Source organism: Equus przewalskii, chromosome 17 (genome assembly GCF_037783145.1).
Source record: "Equus przewalskii isolate Varuska chromosome 17, EquPr2, whole genome shotgun sequence".
Classification (NCBI taxonomy): Eukaryota; Metazoa; Chordata; class Mammalia; order Perissodactyla; family Equidae; genus Equus; species Equus przewalskii.
This window is the reverse complement of record NC_091847.1, coordinates 365,715-386,374: the sequence shown is the minus strand read 5'-3', so window position 1 is coordinate 386,374 and position 20,660 is coordinate 365,715. Positions and strand designations below refer to the sequence as shown.

Sequence of the window (20,660 nt, the reverse complement as noted above, 5' to 3'; positions counted from 1 at the left end):
TTCTTGGATTTAAGGTTTGATATATTCCAACAATTCTGAAAAATTATCAGCTATTATCTCTTCAAATATTTCCCTTCCACATTTTCTCTATAATATTCCCAAATTAGCTGTAAGTTAGTATTTTCTATTCTAGCCTCAAGGTCTCTTAATCTCTTTTTTATATTTTTCATCTCTTTGTCCCTCTGGGCTGAATTTTAGAAAATTTATTCGAACCTATCTTCCAGTTTGCAAAATCTCTCTCCAGTTGTGTCTAATACACTGTTTAACCCATATAAAATCTAGCCTAGCTTTTGCCATTCTAATTATTAGACTTTTTATTTCTAAAAGTTCTATCTAATCTTTTTCCTCAGCTGTTTGGTTATTTTAAAAATATATCATTCCTCACTCATATTTTTTTTCTTGCTGAGGAAGATTGGCCCTGAGCTAACACCTGTGCCAACATTCCTTCACTTTCTATGTGGGATGCTGCCACAGAGTGGCTGACGAGTGGTGTGGGTCCACATCCAGGATCCAAACCTGTGAACTTCTGCCTCTTCTAAACTTAACTACTATGCCACAGGGCCAGCCCCACATTGCTCATATTTTCATGTTGTTTTTTCTGTCTTAAAACATATTGAACACTTTTGTATTAACCAAGTATCTGATGATTCACACAGCTGGAGTGTGATGCTGTTGGCTTGTTCTTTCTCACTCTCATTAGTGATGCCTAATTTCCCTGTGTGGCTTTGTGGGTTTGACTAAGTGCCACTCATCTTCTCTGAGGTTCTTTTACTGTGGAAATTCTTTGAGGCCTGAGTGGAAGCTCAGATCCTTCAGAAGAACCACACCAGCCACAAAGCAGGGTTTTTTGACCACTAAATAGTTTGAAACCTAGCTCTAATCCTTTCTGAAGGATAGCCTCTGCTTAAAAATTCTCAAGGAATTTTCTTCCTCTTCTGCATGGCACCAATATCAAGGCAGGCAAGTTCCCTTGCTGTTCTCATAGTCGTCACTTGTCCTTGTTCTGACACTGTATCTTTTGGGGTCCCAGCTATATAGATGTTTCCATGAAACTCATCCCTATAGGTGGGCCCTAGGTTTGCTCGCCTCCCTCCCACAGTGTGAGCAGCTGCCAAACTGGAGGCTCATGGTCCCCGATTCAGCAGACCTGCTGCTTACTTCCCAGGTTCCAGCTTTCAGCACCGTTTTGGCTTCTGTGTGTCTGCCAGCAACGGCACTCCGTCAATGGCACGGTGGGTGCAGAGGAAGCCGCTGGAGAGCACAGGCCAGGACCTCACCCTCACTTTGACCAGAGCTCTGCTGAGTCACATTTACTTCCTTCCTTTTTCAAGTAGGGTTTCAATAGCAATAAAAGAGAGATTTCTCTACCTAAAAACTGTTGAAATGTTGAAAAACATCAATTGAGGTCATCTTAAATGTCCTGTTCCACAATTATATTTCACAGTTCTGAGGAGTTGGCCATAATTGGATGCTGGTGCATCCAACATGTAATTTTTAACCTCAGACTGCCAGACTGTGAAGCCTGTAGCTCTGAGAAATGGTGAAGCTGTCACTGTGTTTCCTGATGAGAAGTGGCCCCAGATGCTCTCCGGCAGCTGCGAGTGGCAAGAGTGTGTGCAGATGTGGGAGCGTGACATGGGGAAGCACCATGAGCACTGCACTGTTGGCTGCCATGAGCCATGCCTGAGGCCTGGCACCAGTGTGGTGGAGCTTGGTCAGCACAGTGTCCAAGGGAAACACTACCACTGGGCTAACGTACAGTGTGGTTAGCAGTGTGTGGTCAAGCAGGGTGCCTCTGGTCCAGTAATAGCCCTGCACCCAGACACCTGGAGTCCTGGCCTCTGTGTAGATCCTCCAGAAGCAGTAGGTGGTGAGAGCTGTGCATAGACAACTCGCACAGAAAGCACAAGATCCAAGTGTGGGTGACAGTGACCAGAGAGCCACAGCCTAGCTCCGTGCCCAGGCTCAGCTGCAAGATACATGAGGTCCCTCGCTCCTCCCACCTGGCATCCTGCCACCCCCTGAGCCAAATGAGAAATGTAAGGAAGAAGCAGGCCACCAGCCAGATGAGGTCTACTGCCTTCCAGGCTGCCTTACAGGGCATGAAGGAGAGTGAGTGCAGAGGATGAGTGACTGCCAGGCAGGTGTGTAGCACAGTGGCCATGAAGGACAGTGTGGTGCTGCTTTGGGCAGCGCCGACAGCGTCTATGAGAACACCACAGGTGATGCAGCCCAGGCCTTGCTGCCCAGGTTGCTGGAGGAGATGAGCATGTGGATGACAATGTAGGCCAGATCTGAGAGCAGGACATCAGCCACAGCAGACAGTGGGGCTCCTGCTTCAGCCTCTGGCTCTGCAGGGTGGTCACTGGGGGCTTGGAGCCAGCTCAGCTGCAGCCGGGAGGCTCGAGGGAAGGGTGAGGCAGAGCAGCACAGATACTGGCATGCTGAGGTCCCTGAGGCTCACGGAGGCACTGCTAGCTGCCTGGGGTGTGCAGGAGGGCTTGCTGGTGAGTCAGCCAGAGTCTGGTCAGGCTGTGGTGCCCAAGGGGCAAGGTGCCCACTGGCCCCCATGCTTCCTGGAAGCAGTGGCAAGCTTTGTCACCGGTGGTTGGTTCTGTACCTGCCCAGAGGTGGCTGTCCCCTGCAGTGGCCCTGATGGCACCACTCCTCAGCAGAGATGCTGGGCTCAGGCAGGCCTTAGGAATGACTGTGGAACAAAAATAGAAACAACAATGCAAACCTCTGCTCACACATGGCCTCTCCCATTCATGCACATCTCTGCTGGCTGTCCTGCCTGCATGTGTGTGTTGGTATACCTAAATACATCAGCCCATTGCCATGACTGGTTAGTCACTGACTTCTTGATAAATGTCCCCCAAACCTGTCTGGTTGGCTAGCAAGGAGTGTACCATGAATGCTCAGCACATTGGATTCAGAGTCAGGCCGTCCTGCCAGAAGGGAAGGGCAGGTGCCTGCGAGCTAGGATTGCCTGGCTGTGCACAGGGCCTGGCCTCTGTCTTTGGTTGCACATGATAGGGGTCTCAGGAGATGGGCAGGCTGGAGGTGCCCAGATATGCTCACACTCTTCCTCACGGAGCCCTGGGCCACAGCCCTCAGATCGGGGTGACCCCACGTGTATATGTGTGTATGTCCCTCACCCATTCTACACAGGACCACATGTGGGAGAGCACGCAGCTGCCCTTGTGTAAGATCCCTCTGTGGGGGAAGTTCCCTGCCACGGCCTGGCAGACAGAGGCCAGATAGAAGCTACGGGGGAGGAGAGGAAGGTGGGGAGAGAGAAGAGAATGGAAGGCTCATGCAGCTGGAATGTCATGGGCTGTCCAGGGCCGTGCCAAGTTCTGTGCACTCAGCTGGGGCCCACAGTGGAGAGGCTGGCGGGTGGTACTCCAGCTCAGGCGAGCAGGCTGCCCGCACTGGAGAGCCTTGCTGTGCGGCCTTGAGAAGCTTCCCTCACCTCTCTACATTTGTTGCTTTATCTCCAAAACGTGAATGCTGGCCCTGCAGACTTCACGGATATGTTGCAAAGATCCAGAGCTAACGTACCTAGTGCAGTGTGTAGCCTGAGGGAAATGCTCGGTACACGTGAGCCTTCACCTCCCACCGCATTCTCCATTCCACACATCCCCTGGTTATGACCACAGAAAGAGCTGCGCTCGCTGCTCTGTGCTCCCGAGACCCTGCCCCCTGCGGCCTTTGCCTGCCGTCCCCTGCACAGCCCGTCTCCAGGCCCCGGCCCTGACGCCATGCCTAGCCTGGGGCTGGACCTGCCAGGGAGCCAGTGCTTTCCTGAGCACAGGCAGAATGCTCTTAGGATCAGAAGGAGGCAGGAATTTTAGACACTGAGCCATGAGACGGCACAGCCTCGCATTCATGAATGCCACCTGGACCAGCACCAGAGGGTGACACACCAGAACCCTGTGTCCTCCCTCTGCCATGGGCTTCTGACCACATGGGGTGCCCACCGCCTGCCTCCTTTCTCTTTCTCACCAGTGCAGAATCTGAGGACTTCAGAGGAAACTGGCTCTGCCTCTTCTCGTTAACTGTGTGGTCCCGGTTGAATCACTTTGTCCCTCGGGCCTTCCATGGTCCCAGCTGGGGTCCATGATGACAACGCACCTGCCCTGGAGGCCTGCGGTGGGCTACCCAGGAGCTGACACTCACTGCCAGAAGGCTTCTTTCCTAAGTGTGCCCATGGACTGAGCCTCTCGGCCTGCACATGTCTGGGGTGAAGTGAAGGGATGTGACCCAGAGAGGCTGGCGGCCCTGGGCTGTCACACTGGGAGAGCGAGGACAGCTGGCATGATGACCTAGGAGTCGGACCCCTGACTCGTTCTTCTCACCTACAGGGCCTTTTCTAGAGCATGAGTGACTCCTCCCTTTAGCGCCAGCCAAAGGCCTTGCTCCCCAGATAGCCCCCCAGCCCAGGGATGTACCCTCTGTGAGCGTCTGTTACAGCCTCTGCAGGAGGAGCAGCAGTGCCTGTGTCTTGAGGGCAGAATACGGTGGAGACTAAGGACTTTCTTCCCCCCTCTTCCTCCTCAATGCCAGAGGGCTGACCATGCCTCCCCAGCCCTCTGCCAGGACTGGCACCCCCCAGCGTGTCCCCTTGCGCTTCTACTGGCCCCAGGCCCAAAGAGGAACAGAGCACTGCCCCACACATGTGTTCTGAGGGGGCCCCTGCCTGCCACACAGCTGGGCTGGAGGCAGGTCGCTCTTGCTGTCAGCCCAGCAGAATGCCCCTCCCAGCCCCTGCCTGTCAGTCTTGCTCCCTGCTGGTACCTTTTCTAGAATGCAGGTTCCCTGGGAGAGGGACACCCGTTAAATGACAACCCCCCAGTAAAAACGTGGCTAGGAGCTCAATCCTTCTGATAGCAGTGACAGGAAATAGCTCCAGGGAGACATGAGGGGAGTAACTCCCACGATGAGCGAGCCTCTAAGTGTGAGCAGGAGTCCACCACACACTTGAGAGTCACTTTATGACCCACAGAGCATCTGAAGCACCCTACTTGTCTCACCTGCCCAGGGCACGCATCCCAGCTGCCCTTCCTGGGGATGCGGACCGGCACAGGCATGGGGTCCCCTGGGGTCAGCTTGGAGGTTGAAATGTGCTGGCCACCATGGGGATGAGCTGGCACTGCCCCTTTCTGACCATTGTCCCCACAACTTTTAACTGCTCTGTCCCCCTCCCTTTTCGACACTCATCATGACCACCTGCTGGCCGGGTGCTCCGTGAGACCACCTGTGTGCCGGCACAGGGCAGGTGTGCAGCGCAGGTTAGTGAGGCTACGTATCACTTGGGAAATAAAATTTTCACCATTTGTGGTGCTGAAAAAGCCTCAGGATGCTGGACTGGCCCTGTCCCAGGACCAGCCAGAAAGCACACTCCAGGAAGCTAGAGATAAACCGAAACTGTCGAAAGACTCGATGCCAATCTATTCAAACTGCCAAATGGACAGGCTCCCAAGTCCTGCCCCCTGTGGAGGAGTGAGCCAAGAGTGACAGCACACAGCCTCACTGTGGAGCATCTACTGCCTGCAGGGATGGGCCTGGTGACCCAGAGGAGCACCACGCTGCGCCTAGAGCTGGCAAGAGGGTTTCCAGCTGGGAAACTGAGGCCCAGAGAGGTTAAAAGTGCCTTGCCTAAGGTCACATTGCAAGAAGACTTAGGGTAAGTCAGAAGCCATCTTTCCCAAGACATGTAGAGTCCCCCTGCTGTGTCTCCCAGAGTTGGCAGTGGGACAGGAGTTACTTACTGTGGTATCAGAATGAAGCTTAGAGGCATGAGGGTGTGCACAATGGTGGGTGGCAGAGATGGCCCTGAGACTCCCCAACTCACACAGCTGCTCCCACAGGCAGCCAGTTGGAAGGAATGATCTAAACAGGGCCTCTTGGTCTCCTGGCAGCAATACAATGTCCCTCAGCAACTAGCCTTGTCACGTGACCAGGCTACAGGAATGAGGCAGTGGAGGGACCCTCCATCCCAGGCCCTCATTATCACAGGCTGGCTGCGAGCATGTGTGTCAGGGAGAAGCAAAGGGAACTAATACTGCAACTACTAGGTGCCAGGCACTTTTTTAACACATTGTTTCATCTTCAGGAACCCTTCTGAGGATGAGGAAATTGAGGCACATGTAAGGTCAATGCATTTTCTCAAGGTCACTCAGCAAATAGGTGGCAGAGCATGTGTGTCTCACTCCAAATCATGTTGTTTCCATCCTCAATCCACTAGTTTCCTGGATGGTCTTCCTGCCTCTGCCTTCCTAGTAGACATTGTTACTGGCTCTTCATCATCATTACCGTTTCCATCAGCATCTCAGTCAACACATCTACATCATCACCGTTATTGTCACCACGTCATCATTACTATCACCATCATCAACCTCCTCACCATCCTCATCATCACCATCATCACCGTCATCACTATCACCAAAATCTTCCTCCTCCTCACCAACGTCACCATCACCGTGACATCACATCATCAGCATGTTGCTCCTACGTTAAATAAAACTCTCCACTGGTTTCTCATTGCTCTCAAGATAGACTAAGATCTTTGTCCTGATAGATGAGACCAAGTGCAGCCCATCCCTTGTCCCTCCCCGCTCAGCCTTCTGCTCCAGCTCCCTTGCCTTCTTTCCACTCCTTAAAGGATGCATGACCCCTGCTGTCTGGGAAAATTGCTACCCTCTTTGCATATCAGCCAGATGTCAGTTAGAAAGACTCTTCTGGCAAATGTCTCCTGACCCCTAGAATGGACCACAGTTCTCTGTCTTATACTCACATATTGCCCTTTATTTCTTTTATACCGTTTACCACAACTTGTCTTAGTGTTTCCCTGTGTTTGTCGCGTCTAACTTTGCTATACCTAGTTGAGTCTGTCCTGTTCACCGGCTCACCCCCAGTGCCTGTCACACAGAGGGGTCGTGTAAATGCCAGACTGAGGATTAAAATGGCTCGTCCTTAAGGCCAGTGGATTTAAACAACTGAAAAAGAGGGGGAGGAAACGGCAGGTGAGAGACTCAGCTTGAGCAGAGCTGGGTGGATCAAGGTCCTGGCACTGCCAAGGTCCTGCATGTGGGCAATGTTGTTGTGGCAAGAAGGAGGGAGGGAGGCAACCGAAACAGCAGTGATGAGACAAGACTTATCATCTACAAGGATGGAACTGACATGCAGATGGAAGATGGGCTGGAGCAGGCCTGGAAGCAGGAGGAGGTCTCTTTGTGACGGGCCAGATTTAGATTTATAGAAGAGAAATCTCCTCCAAAGATGGGTCCTGAATTGACCTTTCCATCGGTAGATACAGTGCTTTTCAGGAACTTTCCTTGAGGTCCTAGAGATCTTGACCATATTGACATCTTCTGAATTAGCGGATTTTCAATCCATATCAAAGAATGTTGCAATGTTGTCTGCATCTCCTGGTTAAACCCAGATTTGCATTATAATTGAATAACATATATTGAGGAAACATAAACTAAAATTCTGATAGTTTCTGTAGCCCCTACTATTCTATCTCTGTGTTCAGTTGTTGGCCTGACTCTCCACCACACTGAGCTCCCTGAGTGCAGGGTCGGTCTTGTTTGCATCCATGCCCAGTTCCCACTTCCGACGGTGGCTGCTGGCTCAGCACGCCTACCCAGGGAATCTGGGGATGCGTGAATAAATGGATGACGGTGCGGGAGGCTGGGGCAGGAAGACCTCAGTGTTTGGTCCTCACTGCCCACATCACACCTGAGTGCCTCCTGCTCCTCATGGTGGACTGACATCTCACCTGTCCACATCCTAGCATGTCCATCACTCTTTCTCCAAAGGGTAGTCAGAGGAACTCTTTGTTCGTTTACTCACTGGGGTAGTGAGTAAGTTTTATTTCATTGGATTTTAGCAAGCAGGTGACACCTTTGAAAAGCCTCTTTAATCCATACTCATAGTTCTCTTCGGACCATCATGTCCATCCCCTTCCAGAAGCCTCCCAAAGGTTCCAAAAGCCCTGGAAAAGCACCCTGAAAAGCTGCCCCAGCTGAAGAAGCCCAGTGACTGCTCCTCCCCTATGGCAGCCGCCCGCCGCCCTCTTGAGCACCCGTGCCCACGTCTGCCCTGCCAGCCCACCCCTGGCCGTCTCCTGGCCTGGCCCACCAGCTCATCCCTCCAGCTGCTCCCGAGCCGCCCCCTTCTGTGGGCTCACAGTCCTTTCGATCGTGTTAGCCTGCTGCTTCCTTTATGACTTAGTTCACACTTGGAATTTATTTTGTTCACGTATTTAATTTTAAAGATTAATATACAACACTTTGTTCTTTTGTTATCACTGTGAACTATTTTAAATATGTTGAAAAATTGAAAAGTGCAGAGAGATTCAAATTAACAAATGCTCATGCATCCACTATCCAGAATTAACAAATGTTCATATTTTACCATATTTGCTTCCAATCATTTTTATGTAACATTTCAATATTTTACATATACATAAATATATATAAAATGTATGTTTTTTATAAAATATGTGTTATACACATACATTACACACATACATTATAGATAAATATGTTTTTTCATATAACAACACATTTCACATATGGTAACAGTCTCCTTTGTCACTATCCTCTGGTCCATCCCCTCCCTACCTTCCTAGGGCAGCACCTACCCAGAATTCGCTCTGTGTTCCTCCTGTTCATGTTTTTGAACTTTCACTGCAAATGTATGATCCACAAACTGTATACAGTATTGATTTCCATGTTTGGTATTGTACTGTCATTTTATTCTGCTATTACATTTTTCACTCAATATTACACCTTGCAGGCCAACATTGTTACCACACAGATCTAGCCCATTCTATGAAGATGCCCCAAAGCAGTCCATTCTCTGAGCACATCACCACTTTCCCCTTTGCTTGTTGATGGCCATTATGCCATTTCCACTATACTACAAGCAGAGCAGCGATGAGGAGGCTCCACCAAGTCTCTGGATGTGCACACGCGCTGTTTCTCTAGAAGTGTGACTGTTCTATCACGAGGAATCACACATTTGTCAGAATTTTCCTGTTTCTGACACCATGCAGGTCGGGGAGGGGTACCCTTCATTCTGGAAAGGGAAGGTAACACTGCACATAGTCCCATCTGAGGCCTGATGCCTGGACGAGCTGTGTGACCCCAGGTCACATGGAGGGCATGTACACAGGGAGCCCGTGTAGGGGAGCGGGCTTCTCTCAGCCCTGCCTCCCTGGCAGCCCTGGCCCATGCCCAAGCTGAACATGAGCTGTCTTCTGCACTGCCTTAGAAACAGCTTGGAGTTGGGGCAGGTGGGGTAATGGTTAGGGCTCTGATCGACCAGGAGCAGGACACAGGGGGACAAACTGCCAGCAGACCTGGGCTTGAGTCCTGGACCTGTGCTCCCTGTGTAAGGCTCGCTTTTCCTTTGATTCAGTTTCCTCACCTGCAAACTGGGAATGCTCATAGTTGTTAAGATGACATGTGGGAGGCAGGAAAGGCATCTGTCCTGGTGGCAGACATGCCATTCCCTCCCCTGAACACCCTCAGTAGCAGCCCAGATGCTGAGCACCCTGTCCTCTCCAAAGGCCGTCTCATCTCCCAGCGTCCCTGAACACACTTCTCCTGCAGCTTCTCAGTGGGCAGCCCCCTCGTCCTCAGACCCAGCGCCTGGTATGCCTGGCTCCCACCCAGGTGCCACTCTTGGGTTCTGCAGTGCCTTCACTACTGGGTGCCACCTTTGAGACCCAGTCATCATGCTTCTCTGCCCCCCGCCCCCATTCTGTCCACTTCCTCCAGCTTCTCTTCAAAATTCTCAACATTTTCCTCTATGTCTCTGACTATATTAAGGAGAGGCACACTGCATATTGCTTTTTCTTTTCCCAGATTTTCATTGTGGTGATACATACATAACATCTCAACAGGAGGCCAAGTTAGAGAAGGAATTTCATCAAAATATCTGTGGATGTGGCTTTGTCTAATGGAGTGAAACCTAGTGAAATTCATGCAAGGACCATAAGTTCTTGAGACATTTGTGTCAACAGAAACACTGCTGTCTTGTTCTGGCAGGGGCAAAGAAAGGACAAAATGAAAGCACAAAATGACCTCTACGAGTGGGAAGCAAGCTGAGAGAAATTTTCAAGTGCAAATGTGTGCTATCATCCATAAAAAAGAACACGTGTCCGCAATTATCATTTTCTTCACGACTTTCACAATGTCTCCATTATTTCAAATGAATTTAGAACGAGATTTTTAAGTTCTTCTTTAAAATATAGTAAGTATAATTGCAGGCATAATTCATAATAATTAGAAATTAATTTAGGACTAAATGACCTATACAGAAAAATTTAGAACTCCATTCATGGAAATCTCTGAATACTACAATTGTTCTCATAGATTTTGAAGATTTCCTGCTGAGGTTAAGGAAACATTAAAGGGCAAGAAAAGTAAGGAAGAAGGAAAGAAAAGCAAACAAACAAAACAGTTCAGAGAGTATAAAAGGATTGAGTATTCAAAAAATGACCAAGGATGACCAAGTGTCCACAGGGCAGAGCCAAGAGTCCCAGAGAATTTTCCCCAGGCCTTGAAATCTAATGGAGTTTGCCCAGTAGGATATACAGACTTATGGACCAGTAACTCCTTTTTACTTTCCATCTTCCCTCCCTCTCCTTTTTGAACAGGAATGTCTGCAATTGTTATCCTATGCATGCCCCAGCATTGTATGTGTCCCAACATACAATGAATGTTGGGGTAAGTAGCTTCCTTAGTTTTCGAGTCCACAGACAGGGAAGACTTGTGCTTAAGAGCTGTATGTAATGTCTTGCAGCTGGGAACGTCATCCTTACCTGACGTGGAAGATTTAGATGATGAGACTTTAGACTTTGAGCTGATGAGATAATGATACTTAGATTTAGATGATGATGTTGTTTTGCAAACTGGCCTCTACACGGAGGGCAAGGAGAGACCAAAGAATGAGGCAGTCCACTCCAGATTGGTAGGTGGCAGGTTTAACAAACAAGGGAACTTACTTATGAGGCTTGTCTTGGGCAGCTGCAAGACGAGTAGATTTCCACACCTGCCCACCAGAATCTTAAAAGTTTATACAGAGGCCTTACCTGGGTTCAGTCATGTACACGGTCCAGATGGTCTCAACACCACATTACTCTCTCAAGGCTGTGTCCTTGAAGCAGCTCCCACTCTGGGAACAGTGGGCAGAGTGGACATTCTAAGGACAGGGGAGGGGGTGAGAAGCCTCTGATTGCCAGGGTCCACCTTACAGGTCAACCAGCAGTGACATCCTCTAGGTGACCTCCTCCAACAGATGAGACTTTGAATTTTGAGTTGATATTGTCATGGGATGAGACTCTTGGGAACCTGGGGATGTAGGGAATGATTTTGCATTTGGGAAGGATATGAGTCATTAGAGGCCAGAGGTTGGAACCCCCAGTGACCCACACCCTTGCATAATTCCCTCCTGCTGAGTGTGAGAGGGGCCTGAGAGTACGATGAGATATCCACCCCACAATTATGTCATACTGTGTTGCATGAATGAGTTTAAGAAGGGGATATTATCCTTGGTGGGACTGACCTAATCATGTGGGGGTGGGGAGGGGGTTAAATGAGTGTACTGGATCTTGAAAGCAAGTTGGAAATATTTGGTAACATTATATACGCATCTGACCTTTGACCATTAGTGTATATTCCTGGGCATACGCCGTAACTGCCCTGATGTCTCTGCCATCAAACTGAGGCCCCCCGGACCGAGGGACCCTATGTGCCCTCTGCTTCCCCCATCAGCCTGGGGCTTCCCGGTTATGACTGCCTTCCACGGACCTGAGGCTCCGGCTCTGGGCTCCGGGCGCACGTGGTACGCTGCCTTCTCCAGCTACCCGCGTGGGATGCAGGCTGGGGCCCTGGCCCAGGTCGGGGGCAGTTCCCCACGGAAAGAGGCAGTTGCCCGTCAGCCTCCGGGCGGCCACGCGCCGCGCTGTCCGCTCATCCCGGACGCGGACCGGCCGGATGGCGAGCGCCAGGGTTCCTGGCTCAGGCGCAGGATGGCGGGGAGCCTGCGCTCTGACCGGGGCCCTGCTCTGGGGGCACCTACAGCTGCTGTGCGCTCAGTCACCCACGAACACTACGAGCGGTGAGTGGGTGGACCCGAGTGAAGGGAGCAAGTCGCCCGCCTCTCTTGTGTTCTCCCCTCACGCCACCCTCCACAGCAGGCAAGAGGACCTCTATGTGGCCGGTCCAGCTTTGGAGTCCCTGAGTCCCCGGGAGGCATGGGAGGTGGGGGCAGGGAGAGCCGAGGCCAAGGAGACCAGGGCGCCTCCTCTTCCGGGCCGCCTCTTTGCCTCTGGAGCTCAAGCTTCCTCAGTCCAAGGGCCAAGGTCCCACACTGTCCCCGGGGGCCTGGCCCTGCCGGCCCCCACACCCTCTTCATTTTAAGAATGGGGAAGTACTACTTCAGAAGGGGAATTGTGAGGCAGAGTGTGTTCCATTTGGCCTCAGTCTCCCTAGAATAGGGGGCTAAGGTGGGAAGGGTGCAACCACTTAATCATCAGTGGCCCTGAGCAAGTAGCGTTCCTCTTTGCGCCCTCAGTTTCTGGGACCTCAAACACTAGTGTGCCAGTTCCGGGAAAGAAGGTCTGGGGAAGTGTCTGGGAGCACTACCTCCAGCTGGGGCCTCTGCCCCGTGTGCTGTCCTGCCCCTCCACAGCTGCCGCCCCTCCAGACCCATGGGCGGCTCCCTTTGCACTGCTGTCATTAGCAAAGCTGGGGACCCTTTGTCATGTGGGCCACCCCCCTCACCCTGGGCCTTAGATTCCCCAGCTGTGAAGTGGGAGGAGGGGCTGTGGTGGCCCTGGGTCCTGTTGATGCTGACATTTGGAGGCACCAGGGCTGGCGTCTGCAATGCGGGTGCCTCACGGCTGGGCTTGTCTCCACAGTGTGCGGGCAGCCTGGAGTCACTGGGAAGATCTACCATGGCGAGGACGCCCCTGACGAGCGGTGGCCGTGGCAGGCCAGCCTGCTCTTCCGTGGCCAGCACATCTGTGGGGCCTCCCTCTTTGATGCCCAATGGGTGATCTCTGCTGCCCACTGCTTCCAAAGGTGCATCTCCCCCATGGCCCAGCTGCTGGGGAGGGCTGGGGGAGGGAGCACAAGGTGGACAGGACAGAGGAGGTGAGGGGTGTCCTAGGCTTCTTTCCTGGGCTTTGTTCTGGGATGGCTTGCTGCCACCAGGTGTCTCTGTGTGTGCTGTTGCCCCTGCCTTTGCCTCAGCAGTCCCCTCTACCTGGACTGCCCCCTGCTCACCACCTGTCTCCAGTCTCCTGAATATCTGACTCACATCTCCTAGGACAGAGGCCATTTATTTCATCGCTCCCTCTGGGGATGCACCTGTCCTGCCCCCTCCTCACACTTTGGTAATACTTACCAAGATGGTGTGATTGTCTCAGCCATTTTATGGTACTTTTAAACAGCGAAGTGGAAATGAACTCTAATTGTGATGATCAGTAAATACTGGAAAGCGGACTTTAGTTCCAAAGTAACTGCTCCAGCCCACTCCTTATCTTCCCTAAGCCTCAGGAATCTAAATCCTGTTCCCACTCAAGGTGCACTCTGGTTTCTGCCTCTTGCCCAGCTCTGGACAGTCCACAGGATCGCAGTGGGCCTCGGTTTCCTCTTGTGCAAATGGTAGTGCAGTGTCCCTGGCCACGTGCTCGGTACAGGCTTCAGTCTGTCAGTCAGAGTGATAGACACAGGGTCCCCGCTTCCCAGGGCTGGGGAGCATCAGTCAGGGCCTGGTGTGGACAAGCACTTTGCCCCTGCCAACCAGGCTGTCCGAAGGCCATTTCCAGCACAACTGTCAGAGGCTTCCCTGGATCCTGACCACCTGCACACTCCAGTATGTTCCTCTCTGGAGGTATCCTGGGACTCTGCATGTCTAACCAGCACCTGACTCTTCCTGTCACTTCTGTAGAACTGTGTGTCTAAGAGGAGTTATGGTCCACACTATGCCCACAGGCCAGAGTGAGGCGAGAGCAAACAGCCTTGGTGCTGGGGGACGGGGTTCAGACGCTCCAGGGAGTAGGCCGCTGTTGAGGTGCGTCCTGGGCTTACTCGTGCCTAGAGTGTGTAGAGAGAATGCCACACTCCAAGTCTGGAGGCCAGAGCTGCGAGCATCAGCTGGCATTGATACCCCACTGGGTTCTATTCATTTATTCAGCACCCATGGGTGCCAGGCCCCATGTGAGGCCCCCTGTGGGGATGTGGAGATGCAAGACCCACCTTGAAGCTTTTGTCCTATCAGGAAAGAGACACTGGGGGTACTGTGGTGCAAGACAGAGTGGCCAGATTGTGCGAGAGTGTAGACCCTGAGCCAGCGTCAGGGGAGGTGCCACAGGTCCCATCAGAGGAGGGACTGGAGCTGGAGAGGCCTATGGGAGAAGGACTTGAGCATGTGGAGTCTGGTAGGGGACAGCACAAGCAGGACGTGTGAGTCGGAAAGTTGTTCGTGTCCCAGAAACAAGAAGTCCAGTTCCACGTACTGCTCTATTTGCTGCTCAAAGACCTGTTCAGTACCAGTCACCAGATGGGGACCACCTCTCAGAGGAGTAAGCGTGTGAGGACTGGCAAGGAGAGGGATGGATCATTCTGAGCTGGGAAATGGGGTCTTTGAGAATCACTCCAGGCTGTGGGACCTTCCAAGGGTTCTGGTCAGAGCTGGGAATAAGCCGCGTCTCCTCCCTGTAAAATGAAGGGGTACACTTTGCTGTGTCCCCAGTGTTTCATTCCAGCATGAAGATTCTCTGCTCCTTTGATTCTGGGGCATGCTGGGAAGGCATCAGAAACTTTCAAAGGACCGATGTCCTGATGCTATGGGCAGCAATCAAACCCCTGAAGAGAATATTAGTAAGGGAGGAAAGAGAAACCTCTGGAATAACGGTGGGGTCTCGTTGCTTACTGGGGGCGGGGGGAGGGGGCAGGCAGTCAGTGTGAGGGTGCTGGCTCAGGACTCAGAGAAAGTGGGTGATAACGCAGCCTCCCCACAACAGGTCCCATCAAGCAGAGGACTATCGGGTCCTGCTAGGATACCACAAGCTAGAAAAGCCCACCGAGCACAGCATGATGATGACAGTGTATCGACTCTTCGTCCACAATGACTTTAACAAGAAGTACTTCATGTCGAGGGACATCACCCTGTTGCAACTGCATCGGCCTGCAAAGTTTACTTCCCACGTCCTCCCTGTCTGCCTCCCAGGGGCTAACATGACGGTGCCTGCCCATTCCTCCTGCTGGGCTACTGGCTGGGGGATGATCACCGAGGACAGTGAGCAGGGGAGGGGCGGGTGAGGAGGGCAAGGGCCAAGGAGCGGGGTGGTGCAGTGACCACTGCGGGCCCTTCCATCCCTGAAAGCGTGTCCTTCTTAGCTTCAAGTTTCCTTCAGTCCATGGTTCAGAAAGTCTGAGCATCTCTAACTTTTGGAATCAGGAACCTTGGCTCTCTGATTCCCAGACAGACAGGATTCTTCCCTGACTCGCAAGTCCTGCTTGGGTCAGCCCCCTCCAGGGCTTCATCCAGCACCTCTTGACAGCTTGCAGTGCCACGGAAGGTCTGCGGGGTTGCAGGAAGGAATGAAGGCAGGCCTGCTCTCTGGCCTGGGAGGTGAAGTTGGGGCGTTTATGGCTTAAGGTTTACCTCTGTGAACCTCACTTCGTTCATCCCTTAAATCAAGAAAAACCTGCCTGTTCTGCCAGTTTCCTGGGCTAGTATATTTTTAGACTGAGAGAGCAGAAATTTTGGGCAAAGATTTTTGTACAAGGGTGAATGCTTGTGATTTAGGAAAATACAACTTTGAGTGAAAAGAGTAGAATGAACTTTGGCATGACTTATAGGATCCTGACCTGGCAGAGTGTCTCCATGGACAGGCCAGTGCCAGCATCCCAGCTCCTGGCCTCTAAACGTCAGTCACACTGCCTGGTCATGAGAACAGCCAACTGTCCAACATTTCTAAAGACAGTCTCCTGGGATGGACTGTCATTCATTAAGAACCACTGGCAAAGCAAGGAGAATTCCCCAGGATGGGTCAGAGTGTAGGAGCTGGAGCAGGAGGGGAAGTCATGGGCTGTAGCACCCACCAGGAAAGGGAGCAGCTGAAGTCAATGAGAGACTCGTCCACACCCTCCCCTGCCTGCGGCTGCTGGGCCTGAGCTGCCCCCGAGGTCATATGAGGGCCGTTCAGGGCAGGCACTCCATAGTAGTCAGCTGTCACCGTAACACTGTGCTGCTGTGTGGGGACACCAGGTCAGACCTGTGAGCGATATCTGGAGATAGAGTCCACATAGAAAGTGCCTACAGACCAGTTGCTCCTTGAGGCAGGGCCATGTCCTTCTTGTCATGGTACCTGTCTCCACCTGGCGTTCATTAGGTACATCAGTGCTACACGTTGGCCAAGCCAGGACTCCCAGCTTCCACCCTCTGTGCCTCTACTTCTATTTCCACATAGCCAGATTAATTGTTTTTAAAATGTAAGTAGACCCTCCAGTGGTTTCCCATTGTGCTTAGAATGAAACCCAAACTCCATGTCCTGGTGAGGAGGCCCTGCTGGCTCTGGACCTGTTAGGACTTTGCCTCCTTTTCGTCACCTCCTACTCTCACCTCACTGCAGCTACAATGACCTCCCTCCTGGTCCCTTCACTGCAGGCCTTCACCTTTGCTGTCTTGTCTGCCCTGAACATCTTTTCCCCTCATCTTTGCAAGTCCTCTGAGAGGCTTCCCCAATCCTGCTAGCTAGAATTAGTAGCATCCCCACTAGCAGGCAGGTTAGAGGGGGAGCGAGCTTCTCTCCCAGCTCCACCCCACGTCTGACCACCACCTGCTCCCTGCAGCTGTACTGCATTCGCCCCGCCAACTGCAACAGGCAGAATTGGGTATCATGAACAACGACGCCTGTAATATGCTTTTGGCGGATCCAAACTCCGGTCAACGGCCTGTACAGGAGGATATGATATGCGCTGGGGACTTGATGAAAGGAAAGTCCGTCTGCCGAGTAAGTGAGAGCGGCTCCATCTCTCCCGTTGGAGATCAGGCTGCCTCTCTTCTCCTGTGACATCTGTCCTCTCTCCCTCTGTGTCTTCTCTAGACCCTGCCCCAGCCCTTGACTTCCTCTTCCTAAGCCCACCCCAGCCTGAATGTCAGAGCCGAGGGGCAGAAGCCCCCAAAGAGTACTAGTCCATTCCATTCATTGTCTTCATATCTTTTAAAAAACTGTGTTGAAGCATAACATACATAGAAAAGGACCAAATTTACAAATGTACTGTTTGATGCATTTTTAGAAATTGACTCACTCACCTCCCCAGCACCCAAAGGGTCCTCCTCATACCTCCCTCCTGTCACTGACTACCCGAGAATAGCCCTGCCCTGGCTTCTGAGCTCTGTGGGTCGGGTCGGGCTTTAGATAAACGGAGTCACACAGGCTGCACTGTTGTCCATCTCTCTCAGTCAATGTTATGTTTGTGGGATTTACCCATCTTGTGTGTAGTTCATATTGTCTATCTTATTGCTGGACAGTATTTCCTTGTGGGAATGTGCTGTAATTTTACTTATCCATTCTAGTGTTGGCGGCATTTGGATAGTTTCCACTTGAGACCATTACAAATAGCATTGCCGTGAACACTCCAGCGTGTGGGCTTAGTGCACATGGGCTCCGGTTTCGGTTGGGTATAAGCTTGGGAGTAGAATTACTGCGCCATCAGATGTGCACAGGTTCATCTCTCATAGATTTCAGCCAGCCGCCTCACACCTGCGGGTGCCCGTCCGCGCTTCCACCAGCAGAGGGCGCAAGGGCAGACCGCTCCACGTTGCTCCAGGGGGCTTCGTGTTGTCCACCATTTTCTTTTTAACCATTGCGTGTGATTTTTAATTTGCATTTCTCTAGTGAATAATGAAGATAAGTGCTTTTTCATATGTGTATTTCCTTTTTTGTAAAGTATCTCTTCAAGTTTTTTGCCAAGATTTCTATGGGATTGTCTGTCTTTCATATTGAATGGTAGGCTATAGGTGCATTATGGGATATACGTATTCTGAATGACTTCTTCCACTCTGTATAACCCTCTGTTTCATAGTGGGGAAACAGGCCCAGAGAGGGAAGTGGGTAGCCCGAGGCGAGGCGGCGTGACCGTGGTGAGACCTAGAGGAGCCGTGCCCGCCCTGGCGCTGTGGCCCCACAGGCTTCCCCCTACACCCTCCCCTCCCTCCCCTCCCTCATCTAGCTCTCTTTCTAGCTCTTTCTCTCTCTCCTTGACCATCTCCCAACAGCTCAGAGACATACTGCTGTGACGCCCCCTCTTAAAACACCCACACACACCTTTTCTCCTCCCAGAACCCTGCCCACTGCTCTGATTCTCAGCCTGCCTTCCTAGCAGTGTTTGCCCAGGGGCATCTGCACTTGTTCTTTCTTGCCTCCTCACTTCTGTCTTGCCTCAGCCCACTCCAGAGCACAGTCACCACGATAACCAAAGGCCTGGGTCTCCCCAGGCCTGCTGGTCTCACTCAGACCTCCTCTCACTCAACGCTCAGCAGTGCACCCTGCACAGCTTCCAGCAGACTCTGAGGGCTGCCCGTCCCGTGTCTCCTGCTCTCTTCCTCCTCTTTCCGACCAAGGACCCACCAGTCAGCACTCATCCTGCTTTTCTGGCTTCATTTGCTTTTTCCTTAGATGGAGAGAAGGGGTCAGATATGGCAAATCCTGTCTCACCATTTTTTGTCTGTCCTTGTCATACCTTCTGCTGCGCTCGTGTCCTGATTGGTCTCCCTGATTAGCTAGTGCACTGTGCTTGGCTGTGCTCCACCAGCCCCAGACCATCCTGCCATCCTTTTGGAATCTGTATCATATCACATCACTTCCCTGCTGAGTGTCGTTCAGCGTTCCTCCCCCCCTCCCCCCGCCAGCTTATGGGGGCTGAGGACTGGCCTTGCCAATCCTCCAGCTCACTCATGCCAGCATGCTGGCCACCTCTGCCTGCATCTTCCAGAGTCAGGCTTGCTCATCCCTCCTGTCTTGGCTCAGAGAAGCTCTCTGACAGCCCAGTTAGAGCAGCTCTTCCCAGTTATTTCCTATCCCCTGGGCGCCTCTGTTCTGCTTCTCACATCTACAGACACGTGTGATGAATTATCTGTGTTGTGTGTCACCTCAGTGTCTCTTGCACACAGAGGGTGCTTAATCATGTTTTTCAGCAGAAGGCTGGAGGGGTCCCGTGTTCCCTTGATCCCCACTTTTTGGTCTATGAGACAGAAGCATTAAGCTCCATGGTGGCAGGTGCCTTCTTGCCTTAGAGTCCTGCTCTCAAAGTCCCCAGCATTCTCCTGGGAGCCCCTTGGGCATCCCTGCATTTCCAACCACCCCACCCCAACCTGGGAACAGGTATCACCTCTTTTCCTCTGAGCTTGGCATTTTTAAACAAGCTCAACCAAGAAACTGAGGAAAAACTAGAGACCTTAGTAGGTCAAAAACAAAGGCCCAGGTAGGATGCAATACTGGGCTAAGGATTTAGCCGGAGGCCTGCAGGCCAGACCTCCACACCTGCCACAGCTGCCCTGTGCGACCTCAGGTGGTGCCTTCTCCCACATGGGGGTGGGAGGGCAGAAGGCTGGCATCCCATGCCTGGGGTCCTACTGTGTATTCTTGTAAGTCTAAGACTGCCAGTCTGGAAGGCTGCTCAGGGTCCCCTTTGGAGCTTTGTGAAATGGACTCCGGGGCCTCACCCTTGAGATTTTGATCCAAGAGGTCTCCAGGGGGATGCTGTGGCTGGACTTTTCAAATCACCCAGGTGATTCTGATGAGAACAGCTCACTTGCAACCCCACCTTGACATGAGGCCTCCTAAGCTCCACTCTGGAGGGGGACAAGGGCAATCTCTTCATACTGCCCAAACGATGTGTGCCCTTCTATCCTGGTCCCCAAAACTCATGCCCTCTCTTTCTTCAGGGAGATTCTGGGGGCCCCCTGGTCTGCTTCCTCAACAACACCTGGTTTCTGATGGGGCTGTCCAGCTTCAGCGCACCGTGCAATGATCCTGTGGGCCCCAGCGTCTTCTCCAAAGTCAGCTATTTCGCCAACTGGATCAGAGAGAAGCAGAGCTCCTCGCCCAGTCCCGACCCTAGTATTGCTCCTCCTGAGGAACCACCTCCTGCTTTGGGTAACTCTGTTTCTCTGGGCACTGCCCACAAGCACAGGACCTGCGTCATCCTTGTGTCTTCACAGACCTTCCTCCTATGGTGGCTGTGCCTCAGGATTCTGTGACAGACTCCATGGTGCCTTCCCGGCCCTCCCCCAACAAACCTCTGTGCATTAGCGCCAGTGGGTTCTGCGCTCTCCCTAAATGTGTCCATCTCTGCACCCTCCTGTCCATCTGAGCCCTGCTCCAGGCCTGAAAAAATAAAAATAATCAAAGAAGCTTCTTGCTCCTGTTTCTGACCCATCAGAGCAACCCTCCACTTCTGCCCTCACTTCAGGAGGTCTCCCTTCTCCCTGGGCTGGGGTGGGAAGGACAGGGACACCGAGGGGCTGGCTGGCTAACTGGAGCTGAGTCACTCTCCTCAGTCTTCCAAAAGAGCCAGCACAGCTCAGGGGCCAGAGCCTCAGCCCAAGGAGGAAGTAGCAAGCTC

The 20,660-nt window shown here is 52.2% G+C and overlaps 3 protein-coding genes across 7 annotated transcripts in view; 1 reads left to right on the top strand and 2 right to left on the bottom strand.

The window, feature by feature from the left end:
- The window catches only part of AMER3 (APC membrane recruitment protein 3), a 71,674-nt gene extending 59,717 nt beyond the window's left edge, over positions 1 to 11,957 (bottom strand). For 2 of the 4 annotated variants that reach the window (XM_070580919.1, XM_070580926.1), the window contains exons 1-2: positions 11,829 to 11,957; positions 11,111 to 11,220 (exon numbers count right to left, since the gene is read on the bottom strand). The gene's annotated coding sequence lies outside the window, so the exon portion shown is untranslated. Of the gene's footprint in view, positions 1 to 2,620; positions 2,708 to 11,110; positions 11,221 to 11,676 lie in introns of those variants that run through there. The other 2 variants (XM_070580921.1, XM_070580923.1) reach the window with 2 other exon arrangements.
- GPR148 (G protein-coupled receptor 148) lies at positions 1,501 to 5,093 on the bottom strand. Its single transcript, XM_070581097.1, is given in 6 exon segments — positions 1,501 to 1,896; positions 1,898 to 2,241; positions 2,244 to 2,315; positions 2,318 to 2,368; positions 2,371 to 2,620; positions 5,037 to 5,093. Coding segments are annotated over 6 exon segments (1,170 nt in total).
- LOC103542868 (serine protease 40-like) lies at positions 11,795 to 20,448 on the top strand. Of its 2 annotated transcripts, XM_008509797.2 has the most exons (5): positions 11,839 to 12,138; positions 12,941 to 13,103; positions 15,050 to 15,324; positions 16,884 to 17,044; positions 19,981 to 20,448. In XM_008509797.2, exons 1-5 carry the CDS (start codon positions 12,015 to 12,017, stop codon positions 20,293 to 20,295), a joined length of 1,038 nt encoding a protein of 345 aa, XP_008508019.1. In that variant the 5' UTR covers positions 11,839 to 12,014; the 3' UTR covers positions 20,296 to 20,448. The 2 variants fall into 2 exon arrangements, with proteins under 2 accessions (XP_070437029.1, XP_008508019.1); XM_070580928.1 differs by lacking the exon at positions 12,941 to 13,103 and having other exon boundaries at positions 11,795 to 12,138.
- Positions 20,449 to 20,660: the final 212 nt, after the last annotated feature.